General features: G+C 38.3%; 1 protein-coding gene across 3 annotated transcripts; it reads right to left on the bottom strand.

The window, feature by feature from the left end:
- Positions 1-706: 706 nt before the first annotated feature.
- Positions 707-24,406, bottom strand: LOC116054583 (solute carrier organic anion transporter family member 1C1-like). Of its 3 annotated transcripts, XM_035996184.1 has the most exons (16): positions 15,019-15,188; positions 14,285-14,293; positions 14,186-14,246; positions 10,702-10,843; positions 9,231-9,363; positions 8,596-8,720; positions 8,323-8,469; positions 7,541-7,639; positions 6,821-7,081; positions 5,824-5,988; positions 3,669-3,864; positions 3,184-3,349; positions 2,820-3,004; positions 2,557-2,621; positions 2,290-2,407; positions 707-1,699 (listed from the first exon to the last, which is right to left on the bottom strand). In XM_035996184.1, the coding sequence occupies exons 3-16, from the start codon at positions 14,234-14,236 to the stop codon at positions 1,486-1,488; spliced, it is 2,067 nt and encodes a 688-aa protein (XP_035852077.1). In that variant the 5' UTR covers positions 14,237-14,246; positions 14,285-14,293; positions 15,019-15,188; the 3' UTR covers positions 707-1,485. The 3 variants fall into 3 exon arrangements, with proteins under 3 accessions (XP_035852077.1, XP_031162060.1, XP_035852078.1); XM_031306200.2 differs by having other exon boundaries at positions 14,186-14,293; positions 15,019-15,156; XM_035996185.1 differs by lacking the exons at positions 10,702-10,843; positions 14,186-14,246; positions 14,285-14,293; positions 15,019-15,188 and adding an exon at positions 24,307-24,406.
- Positions 24,407-25,877: the final 1,471 nt, after the last annotated feature.

The raw sequence follows: 25,877 nt of genomic DNA, 5'->3' as shown, positions 1-25,877 counted from the left end.
TATTGTTGGCATTTGTCTTTAATAATAACAGATACACTTCAAGGGCAATCAACAAAAAATAAAAAGGCAGAAATGATGAAACCTAATATATGGGCACAATAATAACATATCAAACTCAATATTTAAATTCTCATAATTAACAGAAATTGTATAGCTGATGATATATTTTCATTGACAACTACATTTTATAACAGTAAACAAAGTACAATCAAGTTTAAGTTACACTTCACTCACTCTTAGTCCACTGTCTAAACTATAGAAAACTTTCCCAGACACTAAACACTAGTGAGTCAGAGGATTATATGAGTGTTCATGACCTTTAGGGCTTGTTTATAATAATGTAATGTAACAAGAAGTGTGTGTAAAAGTCAGACCGGTGAGATATCCAGAACATGTCAAATGTCAATGGGGCAACAGTCAGAATAAAGGTTAACAGGCACCAGTTAATGAAAAACTGTTCGGTGTGTGTGTGTGTGTGTGTGTGTGTGTGTGTGTGTGTGTGTGTGTGTGTGTGTGTGTGTGTGCGTGCGTGCGTGCGTGCGTGCGTGCGTGCGTGTGTGTGTGTGTGTGTGTGTGTGTGTGTGTGTGTGCGTGTGTGTGTGTGTGTGTGTGTGTGTGTGTGTCTGTCTGTGTGTGTCTGTCTGTATGTGTGTCTGTGTGTGTCTGTGTGTGTTGTTTACCTTTGGTACTAAGAAACTGTTTTTTCGCATGACTAAAAACCTGACTGACCCTTCTTCAGTTTCTCTAGAAACAGAATGCCTATATAGTTAGATGAAATGCTTGATCACTCTCATGCCTGCAGTTCAAATTTGAAGATAGCCAGGTAGCTTAGCTTAGCACACAGAATGGGAACAGGGGGTGTTAGTAGGCTGAATCTGTTACCTTTGGACACAGCTAACATGCTTCATATGTTTATCTAACAGACATGAGAGTGATATTGGTCTATTCATCTAACTCTGGACAAGTAAGCGAATAAGTGCATTGGCACACACCTTTCAATTTACTCATATTTGGCCTCAGAGCAAGTAGGTTTGTTTGGAGCTGCAAACTACCAAAAAAGTTAAGGTTGTTCTCCAAATATTTGACATATTTTTTTCTTACTTCCTTTGACATCATCCTGAAATGTTTCATAAGTGTACATCTTCACGAGTGAACATCATCCATTATGCTTTCTTGACTGAAGTAGAGCTAAAAATTACCTCTAAGTTTGTTTTTGTGCAGAAGTTGATTGCATATAATTAAATGTCATTTGATTGTTGTTGATAATGAACGCTTTGACCTTTGAAGTAAACAAACAGCAGTCAATATTTTCAGCATAATATCTTTGTAAAAAAAAAAAGAGGTGTACTGCTCGAAGACAACAGAGTGCTGACACTGTACCATTACCACATTTAATCCACTATGGATGCAGCACAGTACTTCGGCAATGGACAAATCTGTGTTGTTCACCTGCATTATGCAATGGTGTTGCCTTCCCCAAACACCTTAAATAGTGCTCTCATTGTCCGCGTCTTCTTTGTTTTTGCCAATGCTGATGTTGGCGTGTCCATTATCCACCGTGTTACCCTCTAGTCCATTTTCTTTAGCCTGATTCCTCAGTGTTAACTTCTTCTGTCTCTTGACAACTGTGCGGTAGACGCCTCCCCAGAGCATGTTAGAGAGGAAGTAGAGTCCAGTAATCAACCCCAAGAATGTCATTCTGAAAGTAAAGTACATTAGAACAGGTTACGTTTAATTTTTTACTTCTTTGAAGTGCTTTGAAGACTTTTTGTCTGAGTTTTGAACAAAAAAACTATTACATCAAGTGAAACTCGTGTTTTGTGTAAAAAGTGTAGAAATCCGTTCGGGAGCAGTGACTTCCTGGAAATAGTCCTACACATAACCCTCTATAATTACCACAACTTGTAGTTTTTACTCTTTAAATGTTGTATAGATCAAACAAAAGAAGAATATAACATGCTAATTCATGAGCCGTTGGCAGATTTATTTTACCTTCAGACGTAGCCAGGCTAGCTGTTTCCTACGGTTTTCAGTCTTTATGCTAAGATAAGATAATCAGGTGCTGGCTGTGGCTTCATATTAAGAATATATCAAAATATCGAAATATTGTGGTAGTTAATATAAGATTAATTCAAACTGTAAAACAACAATGTCCACATTTGTTTTTTTAGTAAAAACAGACTTCAACTTTTAGAATTACATTTTTTAAACAATTAACACACATCTTTTTTTTTAGGATTATTACAAGTAGGATATTCTAGCAAACAAATAAGTCTGGTTTCACTGTACCTAAATTTATTAGCATCATAGAGTCTACATGCTCCACGTCCTCCACAATTCTTGGTACCCCACTTTAAACAGGTTTGGTCAATCAGTGCTCCAAAATATATAGGAGGAGGTATCCCACCTGAAAACACAGAAAGTTACATGTTCTTACACATAAAAAGACCCAATTTAACTAATAATTGCTTTCAGTATAATCATGGTCCTGTGACCTGTGAGCTAAAAGATACCTTTAACATGATGATTTTACAAAACCTACATTTTGATACTCACCCAGGGTTCTTACTATCAGTGTCTGCATACCCAAAGCCAGTGACTTTAGGTCTGGCTGTATGGACCTGGAAGATAAGCCCAAACGTTATCATATCAGACCATGATATCAGCATTTTAGCTTAAAGAATACACAGGATGCAATATTACCTACAATAGTGTTACAGAGACAGTTCCCACAAAGTCATCACATATGTGATAAGGCATGATTATACCCAGCCGTAAAAGATGTGAGTTGAGCCTGTTTTAGCTTTAGTGTCTCTGACCTGAGCAGTACGATGTATCCCGGCGTGCCCCCACAGGCAGAAATAAAGGACCCCACTACAGAAAAAGTCATGTAGATTTTGAACATGAAATCACAGTTGCTCCTCCTTGGGCACTGGCCCAGCACTGCGGACATGTTCATGCCTGGAGTCATCATCTCCCCAGTACAGGTGCAGTTATGAAACATCTAAAGAACCGGAAGACAGACGTGAATAATTATAATAATAATAATAATAATAATAATAATAATAATAATAATTACCTTTGACTGTGGACTGTAGCTGGGTTGCTGCTACACAATATATGACTTTCAAACAAGACTTAAAACAGAACGATAATGCTGCTAGGGAAAAGTGACTGTCTTACCATTCCCCTGCCAGTGCCGGTGGAGGTCTGGCAGCCAGCCAGGCAGGGTGAGGCATACGTTACTCCGTTGTGGGCGCATACTGGGTCCCAATGCTTCATTGAGCAGGAGCAGCCCATGTTGCACTGTGACAGCAAGGTCTGTTGGTTGTAGGACACTTGAGGAACCCTGGTGCACACAGACATGAACAGAAATGCTGTAAGGGTATACTGTTCCAAAGCTTGAATCTGTTTCCATGGAGATCATTCTTAACTCATAATGGAGTCAAAAACCTTTTAGATGCAAACGTTGACCTATAGGCCTATTTAGCATTTGTGTGTTTCTCATGTTATGCATGTTGTGAACCCAACATTTTGGGGGAAATATGTAATTTAAACAACAAAAACTAAAATCAAAGACTGAGTGATAGGAAACTTTGCAATGGAACCACCCCTTCACTAACTCCACTAACTTGTATAATTTAAAACGACAGTTGCATGCCACTCACCCCTGATATGAGACAGTCAGACCTGCCACCTCTGCCGTGTCACAGTGGAGGAAGATCTGAATGAAAAGCAGACACGAGGCCCCGAAGGAGGCAGCGATTGACACCCTGGCTGCTCCGATGACACCCAGCTTGAAACGCTTCAGTACAAAACCTCCGGTGATGATGCCCAAAGCTACTGCTGGCAGGTTCATTATACCTGGATGGATGAATACATGCATGAATGAATGGATGGATCATCAATACACTGGAAATACAATAAAATGAAAACATCCTACTGATCACAATGTTATGCCATAATATAATAAAAACAACGTTTCATAAACATTGGGTAACACATAAGCACGTTGAAGAGTACAAAGGTAATTAGGGAATTGTGAGATCATGTCATGGATGCCTTTCAATATTAGACAATTATATTAGTTAATATCCCTTTCTAAATGCCCTGCCCTTGTCAGAAGAACTTGAGTACCACCTGTCATGTTCCAAATGTGTTCATTTGAAATTATTGTAACTATATGTTATTAAACACTATTAGTTATGAAAGTGGATACTGTTACTATATTTTTTTCATACAATTTAACGCTCAAGGTCAGTTCGTTCAAGTTTGCCTTTATACTTCTAATACTCAGAGTGGTAGAAATTGTATGTTTCAGCCATTCATTATCATTCATTACTTTTAGCTTACTATTTCAACTACTTATTTTTTAGTTTACAATTTCAAATATTTACATTTAGCTTACTATTTTAAAAAATAAGTCACACTTTTTTTCATAGTTTGGCTGGTCCTGTGACTTATAGTCAGGTGCGACTTATATATGTTTTTTTTTTGACTGATGCGACTTATACTCCGGAGCGACTTATAGTCTGGAAAATAAGGTGTTCACTTTCAGATAACAATTTCAACTATTCACTTTTAGCTAACAATTTCAACTATTCACTTTCCACTAACAATGTCAACTATTCACTTTTAGCTAACAATTTCAACTATTCACTTTCCACTAACAATGTCAACTATTCACTTTTAGCTAACAATTTCAACTATTCACTTTTAGCTAAAAATGTCAACTATTTACATTTGGCTAACAATTTCAACTATTCACTTTCAGCTAACAATTTCAACTATTTACATTTGGCTAACAATTTCAACTATTTACTTTTAGCTAACAATTTCAGCTATTCACTTTTAGCTAACAATTTCAACTATTCACTTTTAGCTAACGATTTCAACTATTCACTTTCAGCTAACAATTTCAACTTTTCACTTTCAGATAACAATTTTGACTCTTTACTTTAAGCTTACTATTTTAACTATTTTAATTAAACACTTTCCTCTATTTACTTGTAGCTAACAATTTCGGCTATTTACTTTTAGCTAACAATTTGAACTTTATGGCACCCCGCATATGGACACAACAACAACATTTCTATCCATTGCTGTTTATAAAAAATATCTTCTATAACTGCTTCACAGCATCATTGCAACTAAGACCCAGCATCTAATGTTATAAAGTAAAAGTAAAAAGGATCAGCGTTTAATTGGGACTCAGCATTTAATTGCAGTTTTACCGTATTTACTTTAGGCTATTTCAACTATTTACTTTTAGTCAACTATTTTAACAGTTTTTCCATTACCTATAGCGAACTATTTGAAATAATTTTTCATTCTTTAGTTATCCATTCATTTGCTAACTGGTGCACTCTCACTGGCAGAATTGGCTCTATACAGTATGTGGATTTTTTTTTTTTTTTAAAGTAATTCCTTTTTTAAATTAGCTACTCCACAATCTTTCCATGTACACCACATTGTATGCATTTGCATTAAAATGGTTCTGTTCAGCAGCCAATTGTTCTATTTTTAGGTTTCATAACAGTACAGTAGGTGATTGTAAACGATAACTTATATATTAAATAAATAAATATTAATATTCCAACAATAACACTGTCAGCTAGCCATGCTGGTAAACAGTCATAAATAGATAATCATAGCTCAGGGTGCTACTTTACAGACACACAAAAGAGAAGCCCACAGTGGGCTACTTAGTGCTTACATTTCAAGTCAACTGTATCTCTCCCAATCACACTTCCCTTCAATAACATCATTGTTTCAGTTACAAAGATCAGTAAAGGCAGAGTGAATGGGTGTAAGTTGTTGTACCTATAATGAAAATGGCCTTGGAGGCTGATTGACCGTAGATTTGCTCCATGAACTTAGGCTTGAAGGTGATCATGCCAATGAAGCCGTTGACAGCCACCAGGTGTGTAAGGATCATCAGCGTGAAGACGTTGTTCTTGAAGAGTCTCCTCAGAGATGGAATGAAATCTGGTGAAGAACAAAGCATAAAGAGAGACTATAGCATTTAACTAAAGCAGTTTTATTGAGAGGCACGATGACGTCCTTATTATTGCCGAAGTGAATGTAAAAATGTACTGTACTGAGTCAGAATAATTTAGCTTAAGTCTTTGCCTACAAAATAACTTCCTTCAAGGAGGTTATGTTTTCTGTTCGGTTCGTCCATTTGTTTGTCTGTTTGCTGGATGTTTGTCTGTCAGCAGGATTACGGATTTTCATGAAACTCGGTGTAACACGGGCCAAGGAAGAACCAATGAAATTTTGGAGCAGAGCTGAATGACGGGGCAGATACACAGATTATTTTTTTTCACTTTCGTTAACATTGCGAGATAGGACGTTTGTGCCGCATTCATGTGGTGTTGGAATAATCGGAAAATAACTTAAAGACTGGGTAAATTCAAACTGCATTACCATTGTGAGATAGGGCATGCCTTGGTGGAGGTCTGCACTCTATCATTTTAAACTCTTGTTATATATTGTCACATTTTTTTATTTCTTTTTTGCTGATTTTTGGAAGTAATATTAATTTCACATAATAATTTACAAACATGAACTGGCCCTTAGTTTAGCTAACTGCTTTCACTCTTTCCTGAAGTGTGATTTAACTCTTTCCCAGATTGCAAGGTTGTTTGCAATCTGGGTTGTTTGTTACTGCAAGTCCAGTATTCAGGGTTACTAATCTGGGGCTCTGGTTTGTCTGGACTATACCTTGTTAATGATTAAACACCCCTAACAACTCTAAAAAAGGTTTGCACATTACACATTTCTTCGTGCTTACTGATGGGAAAAGCTTGAAAAGTACCTTTAGCCAGCTCCTGGAATGTAACTGGCTTATTCTTCTCCTCATGATCCTGGTTTTCGTCTGGCAGGAAATTCTCCTGCTCTGCCACTGTGGTGAGCTCTGTGCTTTTACTCTGGCTCTGCTCTTGCCCCTCCTTGGGCAAAGACTTGGGCAGGAACCAGAATGGGATACTGGACAGAAGGATGATGGTGCCAGTCACGATGAAGCCTAGCCACCAGGCCCCCACCCAGCGGGAGTCCTTATGGTTAATGGTGACACTGTCTGGGAAAGGAAGACGAGCAAAGACAGCAGATTATTATAAAGTGTTTAAAAGACTTTCATTGGTAACCCTTGACTGTTTTTGTCTTAACAGTTTAGACATTCGTAGGAGCTAACAGCTTTAAACTATGCAGTAAACACTGAAATAGTCCTACTATGAAAACAGGATAAAACCTATTGTCTCTGAAAGATTAATACTAACTCAATGACAATGTTTAATCTTTAATGACAACATTGCTTTGTAGGTTCGAAAGGAGGTACTGTTTTGCTGAAGGGCAATTTAATGCAAGACTTTGACATACATTATGTGTTAAAGTTCTCCATCTCAGCCAATTACTCAAAATTAGTCTAATCAATCTAGGGTAATACTGACTAACCGGGTGAGAACTAGCAAAAATAAAGTCTGCATGTTCTGCCACATTAAGACATCTTGTTTTTCCCTGATATTGAGAAGTCCCTTACCTAAATCTACAAATCCAATGTCTACGTAGATCTTGGCAAGGAGGGACCCGAGCATGAACCCAAACATAGGTCCTAGGATCCCCACTGTATGGATGCAGGCTGGGGAATGGAGAAACAGAGAGAGAAAGGCTATGTGCTTTAGTACTGTCATCACACATATTCAATCAAGAATTATCCAAATAATACAGGTTAGGCAAACAGAAAAGCAACAAAACACTAATAGCGGGACACTTTTTAAGTGAGCAGATAGTAAAAAATAAAATGATAATGCAGCTAAGCCCTTAAGCAGCGTAAAGTAACCAACCCAAACAGGAAAGAGTGTAAACCAGGGGTCAGCAACCTTTGGCACCTTTTGCTAGCTAAACCAATATGTGTACCAATTTGTGAATGTTGAAGTGAAGTTCCTTCCTTTCCACATACCAAATGACCTCTTTCACAGCCTTTGGCAGGTGCGGAGCCTGTTATTTACAATAGGTTGATTGAGTTGTTTCCATTTTCAATTCCGGGAAGACCTGCCCTACTCTGCCTCTGATTGGCTGGTACTCGTTGACTTCTTCACAGAATGTGGCGCGCGTGGGAAAAAAGAACACTGCCTGAGCGGGCTTGCTAGATGATGGCAGGTAAGTAGTAATGATATGGCACACTGGTTAACAAGAACTTTTTAAAAAATGCCCTCTTAACGAAAAGGTTGCCAACCCCTGGTTTAAACTAACACAGGTGTAAGGTCTGGCAAAATGTCATAAAAAAATATCACAGACAGTGGGAGGTTAAAAGTAACTTACCCAAATAGAAAGGAGTGTTCTCTTCCTTGGCGAAGTCATCCAGGTAGGACACACCCAGAGGCATGATGGGAGTCTCTCCAATTCCACGCAACATGTTTCCCAGGAATACATAGATCCACATGGACGAGCCAGCTGCCTTTTCACAAGCTAAGAGAGGAAAACTGGGCTCAGAATGTGAAATGAAACCATAAATAATATTGAAAATTCTTTATAGAGCATAGCTTCTGCTTCTATTAAGAAATTGATTTGGTGTCATATCTGTTTGCCATATACCTGTTCTGGCCTCTAAATCAGGCGTCTCATCTGCAACAGCCAGGCTGTGGTTTGACAGACAGGGCAGGATGCTGGCAGTGCTGTTGATATCTGTACTGTGAGACACACTGGTCTCATATTTATACCTGGAAAAAATGAAAATAAATATTACACGACGGCCGAGTCTTGTATTTTTTGTGTCAGAAGTTTTTAGCACTTAAGTTACTAAACTAAACTAATAAATCAATTAAATAAATAGTCCTGGTAGTCCTATTGCAGCATAGCACTGGATAGTCTGCTGTGTGCACTGAACTTGGAAGTGCCAGGGTACATACACAGTTTGGGTAGGGCCCTCAATGTAGACCAACAGCTCATTTTTGAGCTGAGACCCCAAACAGGCTAATCCCACCATGTTCGCATTAGAAAAATTTAAATTAGCTGTTACTTTATGATGTTATATATATCTTGTATATTGTACACAGAATACTAGTAGTTATTTGACTCTTCTCTCGGCATCCACAGCAGCTCTGCCTCCAAGAACCATACAATTTGATTCTAATTAATAATGTGTGTCATTGCTGCACGGCCACAAATGTTATTGTATATTACATATACAACATTTGCATATTAAAAGATAAAGGAAACGGGCTACTAACAGTCCCTGGAAGAAGTGAGGCAGGGCTATGAGGAAAGATCCAGCAGCCATGATCAAACAGCCAATTCCAATCAGCCTGGGACGATGGAGCTTAGCACCAAAGTAGCTCACAAAGGCTACTACCAACAGGTTACCTGTAAAGGTAAAAATAATTACAAAATAACTCAATGAATGAAAGAATGAATAATTGCTTAAAGACATAGTTTGACATATGTGAAAATACACATACAGTATCCAGTTTCTTGTATAGAGTTATATGATTAGACTTATATATACCTCTCCAACCCGTTCTCACTCAGAACTTGTAAAATACGGACGTTTGGACAGTGGCTGTCAGCGTCTGAAGCGACGAAAAAAGCATCCTTCAGCGTGTTTGTATAACGTACTGGGGAGAGCAGCAGCTACACGGGGTTTAGCGAGTCGTATGTAAGGCATATATGTATATAATTCCGCGTAGGGAGGTTGGTTGGGGTTGCGGATGGGTCAAACACAAGACTTTCACCCAGGAGACCAGGGTTCGTGTCCCACGTGTTTCCTAAAGTCGCTTTCTTCTTTAACCGTCCCGTTATTCCCGCGTGTCATGGAAGCGGAAGCCCACCCACGACCTTTTCCTAAACCCAACCGTCCCGTTATTCCCGCGTGCCACGGAAACGTAAGCCCACCCACGACCTTTTCCTAAACTCAACCGTCCCGTTCCCGTATTTCACGGACCTTTTCCTTAAAGGTGCTCTAAGCGATGTCACGCGTTTTTTAGGCTGCAACATTTTTTGTCACATCGAGCAAACATCTCCTTACTATCCGCGAGCTGCCTGTCCCCAGAACACACTGTAAAAAAAGCGCCAACAAACGCCAACAAAAACAAACTGCGCCAACCTGCACCACGAAGCATACACAAACAGTATTCCAGCGTTCCAGCCAATAACCGACAAGAAGGATTTGGGGGTGGGGATGGGGGGTTAGTGCGTGGAAGCATGGAAGGGAGGGAGAGGGGCGGGATGAGGAGGAGGGAGGGGCGAGCTAATCTTGTTTTGTTTGAAAATACTTTGAACGTCAACAAGAAGTAACATCACCCAACATCGCTTAGAGCACCTTTAATAACTGCGTCAAAAGGGACACCAATAGTCCCGACCAAGCGTGTTTAGTTAAAGCGCGTTATATGACGCTAAAGGAGACTTTTAGCGCCAATACCAACAACAAAGGCACCTGATCAAGCATCCGTATTTTACGAGATGGGAGTGAGAATCTGTTGACCTCTCTCATTTTTGTACTCTTAATGTGAAGCTAGAGTCAGAAGGCATAGCTAAGCATAGCTTAGCATAAAGACTGGAAACAGCTAGCCTGGCTCTGTCCAACAGAAACAAAATCCACTAAGCATCTATAAAGCTCACTAATTACCATTTTACATTTGGGTTTCATACAAAAACCAATCAAAAATGTGTTTTTTTTGTTTGTTTTTTTAAAGATGCACATACCCATTTCGAAGCTGCCATCTATAACCCCTATGAGGGAGCTGGGGATATCAAAGCGCCTCTCAATCTGGGTGATGGAGCTCTTCATATAGGCTCCACCAAAGGCTTTGGAAAAGAATACAAATGCCATGGAGGCCAGGAAGAGCTGGAAACACACAAACACACACAATAAGCATGTTGGAGGAACCTGTTTGATTGTTTTCCTTATTAGGTTTAGTTAAAAGGGTTACCTATGGGGCCATTATTGTAGCAAAACTATTTGCAAATGTGTGTGGAGAGTTGAGCAACTGTATCTCAATCCATGTGTGTGCGTATTCAGATTTGTGAATATGTAAAATAATCTCTAAATGTGTACTACATTTTTTTTATGTGTACAGGAATCTGCAAATGTGTATTCAGAATCCATGTGTGGAAGACAAAATTGTAAATGCATACATAGATATTATTGGCTGAAAAGTATTTTGTTATCAGTTACAACTCAGCATGCCTCTCAATTGACTTGTCTTTTTACATGTGACTGTTGCTACACTACTGCAGTGGCAGAGATCTACACATTTACAGATTTGTCTACATTTACAGATTTGTCTACACATTTACAAATTGCAGTACCCTTGTAAATCTGAATACAGATTTGGAGATCTTTTCAAAAACATTTACAAACCTGATTACGCACACATGGATTCTAAATACACATTTGCAGATTCCTGTATACATTCACAAAAAAGTTGTACAACCCTCCACATATGCACATTTGCAAAATAGTTTTGCTACACTAATGACCCCGTAGTTACCGCTCAGACTGATTTTCAGAACATCTTTAAATGCAAACTGAGTGTTGTAGTTTTTTTTTAAATAATTACAATTACAAAGACACCCGAGTGAGAGGATTAATCTATGATGGTGAATGGTGAATGACTGTATTAACACAAAGAGTCCTCCTCTTATGATGGATTAGGATCACACACATTTAAAGACCTACAGTACTTCACACCTGCTTTCAACATTGATTGGATTTATTTTTTATTTAAATTAGATGTAATACTTTGTAGAAGAAATCTAATGTAAAACGTGTTTTAATCTTATCGTCATTTCAACATCATGTCAAGATAAAGAAAGAGGACATTGGAATCACAGTATACAAGTTGTCACACCATATTTTGTCAAATGAAATTAATACAAAGTCTGAGTTCTGGAGATTAAAGATTTACTGAAATCTTAAATCTTTGAGTACTTATCAGAGTCCTTTTTAGCATTTGTTTGCTTTGTCACAAATATGTTAGAGATTAAAAGGGATTCACACTGGGCTATAGTTCTGTGAATATGTTTCAAGAACAGATGAGGCTCCACAAAATGTAATTTCCGCCAGAGTTCAACATGCAATAAAACATTTTTATCAACCAGTATTAATTGCTACTGATCTAATAATGTCAATGTTATCAGAACACATGTAATAAACTGTGTCACCATGTTGACAAAGTACCAATGAAAAACAACTCACTGATACAGGTCACAGCAAACATGTTTTTCTTCCTAAAAAAACCTTTATTGAGTATATTAACCTTATCTCAATGCAATTGTCTGTGATTCACAGCCATTTCAACACATCTTTACACTCATAAACTGCTCTGTTCCCATTCCATGAGCAAGTAAAACCCCTTTTAATGGACTCAAAGTCTCATTTGGTGTCAAAGTATCACATTTTATCCGGTCAAGAGAAATATTAGGCTTTTTTTGGTTAATGCATTGCCTTTTTACTGCCTCATTGAGTACGACATTTGTCTTTCACAGATAATACTGACACAGAAATGAAATACCAAGACAGCTAAGGGTAAACAAAAGCTTTACAGCTTGTGAGTGAGATTGTATAACTTGGCTCTATCTCGAGTCCATTTGTGTTCACAACTGTGGATTTAAATGATCAGGGCCATACATGGAAGCAGTGAGTGTTATTCCTTGACAATTTTAATACTGGGAAAGGTTAACATTCATTTGGTGTCAAAGTCTCACATTTAATCTGGTCAAGAAAAAAATTAGGGTTTTTTTTCTCAACCCCCTGGGACATCAAAATATACCTTTTATGTAATTTTCAATATCTCCAGATCAATACAGGGTTTTTTTAGAAGCAGAGAAATGCACTGTTTCAACAAGGTCTTCTATACGATCGTATGGCTTCCAGAAGCTTTTTAATTACAGCCAGGAACTAGTGTCTTTGCACAATAAATCCATAATTATGAATCCATAAATCACGTCACATAATCTTTGATATATTTGCATCGCTTCAAGCTAGCGTTGGTCGGTTTGTTTAGCCTTAAATTTAACACCTGGGGCTTTCCAAAGCGGGCTTCAGATCCTAGGCCGTCCAAAAGCTTAGTAATCCAGCCTGGAGCTGCAGTGTCTTTTCGGAGACTTTGCATAATGCAATAGCACACATTATATCCAAAACCGAGCCAAAAATAATGATATTACAGCGTAAATGTAATAAATAATGCATAGATTGTTATTAGCGCATTTGGATAGTATTGCAAGGCGTGCACCCAGGGCGCATATTGTATGTGACTTATTGACACCGAAATGAATAGAAAGTGAAAGAAAGGCAGCTCACTCAGCCAATATATAATCCTAACAGGAGTGCCTTGTATGTAGTGTGTGTGTGTGTGTGTGTGTGTGTGTGTGTGTGTGTGTGTGTGTGTGTGTGTGTGTGTGTGTGTGTGTGTGTGTGTGTGTGTGGTTACGTAGCTGGATGTGTAAATGAATGTGATTTGGCCTCCTGATGTCTCATAGCAGACAGGAAATGCATTAGAGATGGCACAACTAAGTTTTTTAACAAAAAACGTATGGACTTTTCTGGGAAAAAAAATCTAAATAGTTTTTTATTTGTGTTGGTTGCAGTGTTATTTTTGTTTCCCCTGATTGCCAAGACTTGCAAAGACAAGGGAGAACAATTTTCAAAAGCCAAACATCTTGTTTGATTTGAATACATTTCTGTGAGATTCAATTTCAGTTTAGTTCTTTTTCTTTTGTCTTTATAATAATTTTACAATGTATACATGCATGCAACATTCCTGCAGCATATATATCCTGATATCCCAGGTTGTCCTGAAAAACATTATGTCTATAACTTGCATAATGTTGCATAATGGGCATAACAGGGTTGATGTTATACAAGCATTATTATACAAGCAAACCAGATGACCCAAATATTAGAGAAAAAAAATGGCTTAGACCCCAGAAGGTTAATGCTTTGCCTTTTACTCCCTTGTCAGGTCTGATATTTGTCTTTTGAAGATAATACTGACACAGCAATGAAATACCTAGAAAAGTTAGGGTAAAGAAAAGCAGTTTTACAATGAGATTATAGAACTTGGCACTATCACAGGTCTATTTTTGTTCACAACCATGGATTTAAATGATAAAGGCCCTACACAAAGCAGTGAACGATATTCCCTGACAATTGTGTAATACTGGAAAATGGTAACATTTAACCAACCTTGAAGTTGGAGCAGCAACGTGCACGTGTTTTTTTGGACTCTACACTCATGATGCTGCTGTGTGCTCAACAGATGCAAGGAAGAAGAAAATCACTCTGCCAAGGGACCTGCAGAAAGACACCAAGATTATGAGCACATCAGAGTTTGGGACTAATTATCAAATTACTTTTCTTTAAAATATCCAAAAATAAAAAAAATGAACTTCTTTCTACTTACCAATTTCTTTAATTTTGTTTTAAATAAAGTAACTGTTGACGTTTTTTAACACCAAAAGTACAAATGAAACAAACAAGCATACTCACATACACACACAAACACAAGGGGGGAGCGGGGAGAGGTACAAGTATGCCCAATTGATCTTAACCCCAAGCCAAAGAAACAAAAACCCCAAAATATCTAGTAGTATGCATACAAAAACCAAATAAAGACGGGCATAGAAAAAAAATCAGTGCATAAGTACATGCATAACTAAAAGTAGAATCAAATAGGGTCCAAAAAGTCCAAAAAAGGGGCCACAGGATTCTTCCCATTTATGCTGATGTTTTGAAAACTTAGTAAAGTAACTGGTTAACGATTACAAGTTAATTGTCAGTGTGCAGTGTGATAGAGTCTCCAACCTGTCGTATATACTGGTATATATATTTTGAAGAAGCTCAGAATTTAAGATTTGTTACAAAATTCACATTGTTAGTCAGTTTTCTGATCACAATACAGACAATATAACAGTAATTTACACTGAACACACAAGTAAATAGTACAATATTTCCTCAGTGCATCACAAAGACCTTAGTGCAGAATTATAAGAAGGGGAAAAACCAGAAAAAATATTTACCTGAGAGGCAGCAGTGGTCCTCTGAGGGATGGGAAGGATGTGGTAAAGTAGCTGAAGGCTCGCTGTACCTGGCAGGACTTTGTGCTTCAAGTCTTATCTTAGGCAATTATCTGTAATCAGTAACCCAGCCACCATGTGAACTTGTTGATCATGTCAATAAAAAGCCCTCCAACCCATCCAGCACTCATACACACAGACACGCCCCTACAAACAAACCCAAATGTGACTGCTCAGGTTGAGTAATGTCCAGTAGCATGTATGTCTGACCAGCACCGGAAGGTTCAGAGGTTCGCCGAATGCAAACACACACACACTCACATTCACGGTCTGCGCACATTCGCACATCCTCCTCTATAAACATCATAAGCCTCCCAAATATCCATTCTTTGGTACAACAAACAGCCGCAGCGTGAAGCTGTCCAAAGCTTATTTTACAAGCCTGCTGTTTCTGTTAGTTTTCTGTTTTCAAAGACTGAAATGCTTTTCCTCTCCTGGAGAAATTCAGCTTTTGTAAGGCTGGGTGTTCCCAAGGCCTGATCAAAGTCTTCCTGTCCTATTGGTGGCCCCTAACAATGGCTTCCTCTCTGTCCTAATGGCTGAGTATCGCACATCAAATGACCTGATCAGATTTGTTAAGAGTATATCAAAAAAAAAACCCAAAACATGGAATTCTTTGCCAGCTGTTTTTCATATTTGTGGTGTATTTCATATTTTCATTGCAGTAATACCACAGAGTTTAGCAGATTAACAGTTAAAGGGCAAATTCACCCGAACTACAAAAAAAGTTGCTTGCTTACTTCAATAGGTAATAAATATATACTTGAATTATTTTTAAATCAACCTGCAACGGAACTAATTAACCTCATGTGCCAAATGGTTTGTTAACACAGAACCATCTGAGAAGCCGTCATTGGAAACTGTTTAGGAAAGGGCAGGCACTTTAGAAAAATACCTGGCAGGTGATCGGATGAACCATCTGTCTATCACGTCCGCCACTGTTGTTTTGAACTAACCGTCGCGGCAGTCACACACCTAAACCGCTCCTAACCGGACACTGATTGGTGCAGTAAGAATAAGGTTGGAGCCTGACAAGATGGATTTTTGTGATCCCGCCATTCTCGTGTGATGTCATGATGTCATCTCCCAGGTGTCCTGCCTGTTTGACCCATCTACCAGCCCAACCTTCAAGGTTCAAGGTTTTTCATTGATCATGTGCGCAACAATAACAGACTGGTTAGTAGTATAGTATTCATTGGCAATAACAAGCCTCACACAGAAAGAAAAGTAAAAGCTAAATCTGAATCTAAGGCAAACAAAAAAATGCAAGTTGGGCTAAAATACAGTATAAACAAATAAAATATAAATGAAGTGATGTAATTTGTGTAGACAGTATTGCAAATTATTAAAACTGAATGTAAAAGGGAATGTGTCACTGCTGCGAAGCCAATTGCCCCTCTAGGGACAAATAAAGTTCTACTTGACTTGAATGTGAAAAGTTATTTAGTAATGTGCATACTGAGAGTGTCACGGGTACAATGTCGGACTCAAATGCTCGACTCAACACGGAGTAAAAGGTGAGTATGTTTATTAAAGAACAATCATTCCAGGCAACAGTACAAATCCAATATGCAGAAGACAGGGTCAAAAATACAGGCAATAAATCAGAAAACACTGGAAACAAACACTAGGAAATGCTGGAGAGTGAGACACACGAGGAGTAACAACAATCTGGCAGGAAACAAGTGAAACAACGGGGTATATATACACGGAGATGGATAGACAACTACACACAGGTGAATCACATTAGGGCGGAGACAGGTAATCACAAACGGCGGGAAACAGACAAAGGCAGGAAGACAAGTGAAGTGAATGAAGACAAAACAGTAAATGTCAAAATAAAACAGGAAGTCCAAGAAACAAACAGAAAACACAATAAGAGCGGAACTGGACGTGACAGAGAGGTGTTAACAGTTCTCAAGTAAAAGTATATAAAGATAAAGGGACTGGTTATAGCTAAAGTGACATGTGATGAGCTCAAGAGTTCAAAAGTCAGTCCCTGAGCCTTGTGGTGCGGGAACGGATGCTGTGGCTGCAATGACAGGAAACCAAAGTGTTGATGCCTGCGCAGTATGCTCGTGTTGGCGTCTTTTATCGGGTGCAATCTAGCATCTGCCACACTGACTGTAATGGTCCGGAGTATAGCAGCACTTTCTACAGTAAGAAATAACCAATTAAGGTTTCTTAACCAAAAAACAACACAACTGGACCGAAATTGGGAAATTAACAACGTTGGGAACCAAGATTACAGGTTTCCCTGACGTTGGCATGTAGCTACACGTAGTGGAATGACTGTTACGGAGCATAGCAGTAAAATCCATAACAAGGCTTTTAAACCAAAAACTACACAGTCAAACATGTTCCAGCAGAAATGTGATCCAGAATTGGGGAGAAATTCTTCACATCAGCAACCAAGAGAGTATGTAAAATATAAACACTGCAGTAACGTCGATTGAATGGGGGTGAAGCCCAAGTGTTGACACGTGTAGTGGGTGCGATCTAGCATCTACCCAGCATCAGAGGATGTCATTTCTCTCAATGGTGGCCATTTTGAATACATTCTAATGAATGTCCTCTCAATTTAAAAAAAAAAAAAAAATATATATATATATATATATATATATATATATATATATATATATATATATATAATCTTGCTTCTTCTTGCTGCTCTGGTCTAAAATCATCTGGCCGAAGGACTATAGTTGAAAATTAGCCGGCTGGCTAACACTGGCACATTTACAGAAATGTTGATTAATGTGTGTTGTCCTTTATAAATAAATAAATACAAAAATACAAATATATATATATATATATATATACCCAGTTGGGTTTAATACTACACCTAAAGAATGTACATACTTATATTCATATTTGGTTTATTTGATTGAAAACAGATTCAGTAATTGCTTTAAATACAGAAAAAAAGCATGTTCAATTGGAAGGATTTTCGATTAGTAATCCATTAAATTTGAATACATTAGATTTTGATTTGGAAATCTGAAGGATATCTCCAGTCTGAGCTGTCAGTATTTTTCAGCGTGGTATGCTGCAGGCTCGGCACTCACAGCTGGTGATGTGCTTGTAGCTGTAGTGTCTGATCGTGAGGTCAAAGCACTGCAGAGTCACTGGTCTCCTCTCTGAGCTCAACTCCTGACAGCATCTGCACTTCTGCTCCACCTGCAGGTCACCGTGTAACACGACAGAGAGAGACGAGATGTGTTATTGTAATGTACCCTACCCAGAGTTAAAATAAAGGAAAGTCTCTCAAATTCACACGGGACTGAAGAAAAAAAAGAAGTCTCAAAACCTCAAAATGTGTTAATTGTCTGTGCCATAACTATTGCTATTCATAAGTGACAGGTATATAGTTCTTACCTGGGCTGAGAGACACGTTGGCCCTGACACACAGGTATCTACATGATGGTGGTACAGTTGTCTACGGTAACACTGATATTGGTCACCTTCGGAGCACACCTCTGGTTACCTGAAGTAAGGGGAAATTAATACGGGAGGCAACGTGATGTGTGGGAGCAAAACACTCCCACACACAAAAAAATCTGAAGATATTTTCCTCTTTATCAAATTTTGAATGCAGGAAAGCCCCACAATGGTTAAATTGTTGGAACTGATACGTTGAACTTATATAAACTGAAATTGTTGAAAATGCCTTCAATATTTTAGATTTTGACTTGAGTTACATGTAAAGCAGCAGTGTTGATCTTCCCAAATTCTGTCCTGGTGAATAAATCACAAAAGCTAAATGTTAAATGTATGTTGTTCTACTTATTCTTTAAACACTTAACTATGGATTGGTTCCTTGGTTCCAGTGTATCAGCTTTTGTTTTCAAAAAGCTAGATAGCCCCTTACCTTACTAGAGTTGGGTCAGTTTCCGGTGTACGAAGCTAAACCGGTTGGATTTTATGCTAACCGGTTGAACCGGCATTTTTCACTATGAAACCTTCTGGAAAATTAAATTTGCAACCTGTGCCAACGGAGTCTAAATCCAATTTGTATTTCAAGCAGTGTTGAGCAGTAACATTACTAGTTTAACTAACATTACTTCTCAATAGTGTCTTTGTTTTCTAAATCAAATAGATTTTTAGTAGCTTAGCGCTCTTATTAATCAAGTAGTGCAGTAGCATCCACACAAACTACATTTTTAGATTAAACATTACACTAATTGGCAATTATTGGTAATTAAACAGAGATAAAAAAAAATGCTGGAAATGCATCTTATTTTAGAGCATATCCAGCTTATTATATTGCATTTACAGTGAAAGGTTCCATATCATGCACATTTTCAGATTCCTACTTGTATTTTTAGTTTCTACTAACATGTTTATTGCCGTGCGGCCAGAGGGAGCGAGTCTTCTGCTTACATCCTCAGAGAACTGTCAACTTGTGTATCTAGGAGAATGGCATGGCGTAGCTAAATCGCCATCGCCTAAAAAAGGCTATGGCTAATGTGTTAGCAATTTACACATCCAGCAGACAAGGAGCAACATTATCATGCCTGCCTTTTGAGTCACAAGCATATGTTCAATATGCCTATATAACATATATATTTGCTTTGGTTTTAAGATAAGTCTTATAGAGTGTCATTTGGGCACGAACCCTTTTTTATTTTATTTTGAACATTGCAAAATGTAGGCAATTACACTTTGATGTCTTAAAGCTACATTAAAGGTGCCCTGCCACACGTATTTCATTACTTTGTGGTAATGTCTGTTCTACCATGGACTCTGTAACATTTTTTGTGGAAAAAAATGCCTTGGTTACCTTGTTTCAAGCCATTCTAGCGTGGTATAGAAAGCCTGCAGGAAGACTCAGCAAGACTTGTGCCAGTTCTTATTAATATAAATGAGCTAAGCTGCTTGACTCTGATTGGCTAACAGCTAGCCAATGAGAGCCTGGCTATCAGCATCCTTTACCTAGCGCAACTGGGCGAGCTCATGAATAGTAATGAGCTCAGGCAACAACATGTCAGACTGACCAGCTTTTGTAATTGGCCTGATTTCTCCGCTTATTTCCTTTCAGTGGCTAGAGCTGACAGAGGAGGTAGCAGTTCATTTTCACATTCACGACATAACACAAACACATATGGACCTAACATATTTCAAAAAATACAGATAAAAACGGTTTTGTGTGGCAGGGCACCTTTAATATATTTTGGCCACAGACAGTCCTGACATTTAAAAAAAAAACATCACCTTAAAAGGCTATGGCTAATGTGTCAGCAAGCAGTTGCCTACTTACATTTAGCAGACTTGAACAGAACATTATCTGGAGTCCTGTTTTTGGCCACCAGCTAAAGTAAGTCCAATATTCACTGTCCATTTGGCACTGGTTTGGTCTTCACAAACTCCAGTAAAGATAGCTGGGTCTTTTAGCTGGTGACTTTTTGACTTTGTTCAACACAGACACAGACATAAAGACTGGATCAAGCAAAAGGTAAAGAAAAACGTCTTGTTTCTCTGTAGGGTCCTTTCCATAATATAATCAGACATGTATAACAACAATTTGAGCTTTTCAGTGCAAAAACAAGCACTTTTAGTGAACGTACATTGACGGTCCCCTCTGTCCCACAGGGTTACATTGCAGCCCGATACTAAACTGTCACACATAAATCACTTTAAAGCTGTAAGATGAAACAATGCCATCTTTACCTTACCTAATGCTATTCAGGTATAAATGGTGGACACAAGCTCAAAAGCCAAACGTTCTCCAAATATTTTACATATTTTATTCTCACTTCCTCTGACATCATACTGAAATTTGTTTCAAAAGTAAACATCATCACAAGTGAACAGCACCCATTTTGTTTTCTTGATTGTTTTGAAGTAGAGTTAAAAATGACCTCTAAGTTTATGTTTTTGTGCAGAAGTTGATTGCGTATAATTAAATGTCATTTGATTGGTGTTCATAATAAAACTAAGCTTTGACTTTTGAAGTAAACAAACAGCAGTCAATATTTTCAGCATAATATCTTTGTAAAAAAATGAGGTGTAGGCTACTGCTTGAAGACAATAGAGTGCTGACACTGTACCATTACCACATTTGGTTCACTATAAATGCAGCACAGTACTTCAGCAATAGAGAATATGTGTTGTTCACTTGCATTACAATGTTGTTGCCTTCCTCAAACACCTTAAATAGTGCTCTCATTGTCCCCGTCTTCTTTGTTTTTGCCAATGCTGATGTTGGCGTGTCCATTATCCACCGTGTTACCCTCTAGTCCATTTTCTTTAGCCTGATTCCTCAGTGTTAACTTCTTCTGTCTCTTGACAACTGTGCAGTAGACGCCTCCCCAGAGCATGTTAGAGAGGAAGTAGAGTCCAGTAATCAACCCAAAGTATGTCATTCTGAAAAATAGAGTACATTAGAACAGGTTACGTTTAATTCATTTGGATTTTTTTGTCTTAGTTCTGAACAAAACATTATTCTATCAAGTGAAACTGCTATACTATAGTAACAAACCGAGTTAATAGTGTGTAAACAACGGTGGGATTAGCGAGAAAGTCACTGAAAGAAAAAGAGAGCTGTAAGTGCTAGTGTAGGTTAAATGTGAAGTGGATAATTAGCCGCTGTAATAAAGAATAGGACAAAATCAAATACCGCTGCACGTCAGCCAAGCAGGAGGCAGGACAGCTGAGCAGGTGCAGACAGTTTAACGATTAAAGTGGAATCCGCTCCACATATGCATAGTTATGACCAATTACGTTTTCAACGTAGCCAGCCCGTCAGACTGCCAGCCAAGATCAGATCGCATATCTGTGATCTTGAGTAACGATTCGATGATTTGAAAATATAAGCGATCGCCCAAGCCTATATGAAGGTAAATATGGTGCAAAATGCGAGCTCTTGGAGCACCCTACTAGGGTTAGTTGGGGTCAGCAGCAATACCTTTCATTCAGTCTGAGCAACCATGTGTCTTTTAATCTTAATATCTACCTAACAACAACTTTGTCTCATAGCCCCTAGTATCACATTGCCAGACCTTCCTCTACAGCGCTGCGAAAGAGGGCCTGGCGAGTCCACACAGCATTTCGGGATGGGAGAAAAACGTGCTCTGGTTTATTGGCATTTCTTTAAACCAATTGCAATCATCTTGGGCGGCGCTTGTACGGAGCAACAGCGCCTTGGCAAAATAGCCTCGGGAAGGAACTTCAAAAGTTGTTTTAGTCTTGCAACAGAAAACTCAGATTGGACAGATAGTCTAGCTAGTTGTCTGGATTTACCCTGCAGAGATCTGAGGAGCAGTTAACCATAGTCCTCATAAATCGACCGGAGTTTAAAATGCCAACACAAAGAAAGAGGAAGGTGACCGACATCTGCTCGAAATGAGGGACATCCGGCGCAATTTACAGCGGCACCTGAACAATCCCGGAAATGAAACGTTGTCAATATTATAGACTATACAAAAAACAATCCAAAAAGTGTTTTTATAAAAGCTGCACATACCCATTTCGAAGCTGCCATCTATTGAGAGTATGAGGGAGCTGGGGATATCAAAGCGCCTCTCAATCTGGGTGATGGAGCTCTTCATATAGGCTCCACCAAAGGCTTTGGAAAAGAATACAAATGCCATGGAGGCCAGGAAGAGCTGGAAACACACAAACACACACAATAAGCATGTTGGAGGAAATTGTTCTACTCTAAAACAAAAACAGTTAGGGGACGTTTGATTTTTTCTTATTAGGTTTAGTTAAAAGGGTCACCTACGGGGCCATTATTCATATATTCAAATTTTTAAATATGTAAAACAGAAATGTGAAAAATACAGACAAGTCATCGGTTACAACTCAGTAGGCATCTCAATCAACTGTCTTTTTACATGTGACTTTCGCTACACTTCTGTCATGGCAGAGATCTACACATCGTTTTGTCTACACATTTACAAATCACAGTACACTTGTCAATCTGAATAAAGAATTTGGAGATTTTTTTTAGACATTTGTAAATCTGATTACACACACACACACACACACACTGAGATACAGTTGCACAATTCTCCACACAGATTTAAAAATAGTTTTGTTACAGTACAATACTGTAACCCGTAGTTACCACTCAGAATGATTCTCAGAATAGCTTTAAATGGTGAAATTGAGTGCCGTAGCCTATTGCAAAAATGATAACCTTGGTAATAATCTTTCCATAATGAGAGGACTAATCTACTTTTTTGCTGTTTGACTTTTGCAATGGAAAGTTTTTAAATGAGGCCTTTGAATGATTGTATTAACACAGACTCCTCCTCCCATGATGGATTAGGATCACACAAGACCTACAGTACTTCATACCTGCTTTCAACATTGATTGGATTTAGATTAGATTGGTTTGAATGTAATCTAATGTAAAACATGTTTGATTCTTATCTTCATTTTAACATCATGATAGACAAAGAAAGAGGACATTGATACAATACAAAGTCTGGGTTGTGGAGAAATGTTTAGTGAAATCTTAAATCTTTGTTTGCTTTACCAGTAAATCATACTTGTGCGTGCAGCCGACCAGCTGTATCCTTACCACAAAGATATTAAAGATTAAAAGGGATTCACACTGAGCTATAGGTCATAGACTATTCTGTGAATATGTTTCAAGAACAGATGAGGCTCCACAGGTAGACAAAATGTAATTTCCGCCAGAGTAATAAATCAATGTTATCAACCAATATTAATTGCTACTGACCTGATAATGTCACATTTTTTATATGATCAGAAAGCATGTAATAAGCTATCATCATATTAACAAAGTGAACCAATAAAAAAAAACTCACTAATGTAGGCCTGTACTGCAACCATTTTTCTTCTTAAAAAGCACTTTACTGAGTCTGACACGTGCATTTTAACACTCCGTTATACTTTTAAACTAATCTGTCCCCATTCCATGAGCAAGCAAAAACATGAAAAAACTTTTCATGTATTCAAACTCTCATTTAGTTTCAAAGTCTCACATTTGATGGGATGAGAAAATGTAGGCTTTTTTTTGTTAATGCTTTCCCCTCATCAGGTGCACTATTTGTCTTTCACAGATAATACTGACAGAGAAATGAAATACCAAGACAACTGGGTAAAGAAAATCTTTACAATGAGATTTTAAAACTCGGCACAATCACATGTCCATTTGTGTTTGCAAACATGGATTTAAAAGATTAAGGCCGTACATGAAGTAGTGAGTGATATTCCCTGACAATTTTAAATACTAAGTAAGGGTAACATTTTACCGACCTTGAAGTTGGAGCAGCAAGCCACATGTGTTTTTATAGACTACACTCATGATGCTGCTGTGTGCTCAACAGAAAGGAATTAGAAAAACACACTGCCAAAGGACCTGCAGAAAGACACCAAGATTATGAGCATTCATCTGATTTTATCAAATCGATTTCTTCAAAATATACAACATTTCAAAATGAACTACTTTCTTCCTCACCGATTTCTTCTATTTTGTGTTAAATAAGGTAACTGGTTAACAATGTCAGTGTGTGTAGCTGTGTGATGTTATAAGAATTGTCCCCAACCTGTCATACAAGAAGCTTAGAATTTAAGATTTGTTACAAAATTTACATTGTTAGTAATTTTTCTGATCACAATACAGACAATTTATCAGTAATTTACATGGAAACACAGGTAAATAGTACAATATTTCCTCAGTGCATCTTAAAAAAGAGTTAGAAGGGAAAAAACAGAAAAAGTATTTACCTGAGATGCGGCAGTGGTAAAGTAGCGAAAGTACCTGGCAGGACTTTGTGGTTGAAGTCTTACCACAAGCAATCTGTAATCAGTAACCCAGCTTCTCAGGTCAACTTCTTGACCATGTAAATAAAAAGCCCTCCAACCCATCCAGCACTCACACACACCGACACACCCCCACACGCAAACACTGCTCCGGTTGAGTAATGCCCAGCAGGATGTTTGTCTGACCAGCACCAGAAGGTTCAGAAGAAGTAGAATACATCCTTTATGAATTCCATTTTTACACTCTGTTGTTACAGTTACACACAACATACACAGACCCAAATATACACACGTGCTTAGGACCTATACATGCACTAACGGAGAGATGTCAGAGTTCGGGGCTGCCCCATGGACAGGCACCCCAAGCAGTTGAGCGATCTGTGCCTTGCTCAAGGCACTCAAGGGCACTACCAATCCACCACCATACTTGGCCCGTACGGGGACCTAAACCTTAAACCCTCCGGTTCTACTGCCAACCCAGAGATTCAATTCCGAATGCAAACACACACTCACATTCACAGTCTGTGCACACTCACACATCCTCCTCTGTGAACATCATAAGCTTCTCAAATATCCATCCTTTTGTACGCACAACAAACAGAAGCAGCATGAAGCTGTCCAAAGCTTATTTTATAAGCCTGCTGTTTCTGTTAGTTTTCTGTTTTCAAAGACTGAAATGCTTTTCCTCTCCTGGAGAAATTCAGCTTTTGTAAGGCTGTGTGTTCCCGAGGCCTAATCAAAGTCTTCCTGTCCTATTAATGGCCCCTAACAATGGCTTTGGATTTTTCGCCAGCTATATTTCATATTTGGTAATTCATATTTTCATCGCAGTAATGCCATAGGGAGTTTAGCAAATTTACAGTTAAAGGGCAAGTTTACACAAACTACAAAAATATTTTCTTGCTTACTTCGATTGGTAATAGATAGTTGATTTTTTTTTAAATGTTATCACTCCATTGAATGGGCGTTACCAGTGGTTATCAGCTCTATAGATATGGGTTAGAAGGGGCCTGCTACACCTACTAGTAGGTTCAGAAGGCCGTTATCATCTAATCATGTGGTAA

Source organism: Sander lucioperca, chromosome 20, assembly GCF_008315115.2.
Source record: "Sander lucioperca isolate FBNREF2018 chromosome 20, SLUC_FBN_1.2, whole genome shotgun sequence".
Taxonomy (NCBI): domain Eukaryota; kingdom Metazoa; phylum Chordata; class Actinopteri; order Perciformes; family Percidae; genus Sander; species Sander lucioperca.
This window is presented reverse-complemented; position numbering and strand designations above follow the sequence as displayed.

Bases quoted from the DNA above. Each gene is read 5' to 3' on its own strand.
- LOC116054583 (XM_035996184.1), bottom strand. From the start codon at position 14,236: ATGAGTGTAGAGTCCAAAAAAACACGTGCACGTTGCTGCTCCAACTTC. The intron at 7,640-8,322 runs GTAAGTTACTTT...TCCATTCCCCAG, and splicing joins GAACACTCCTTTCTATTTGG to CCTGCATCCATACAGTGGGG. The intron at 3,865-5,823 runs GTACAACAACTT...TCATCCATCCAG, and splicing joins CAAGGCCATTTTCATTATAG to GTATAATGAACCTGCCAGCA.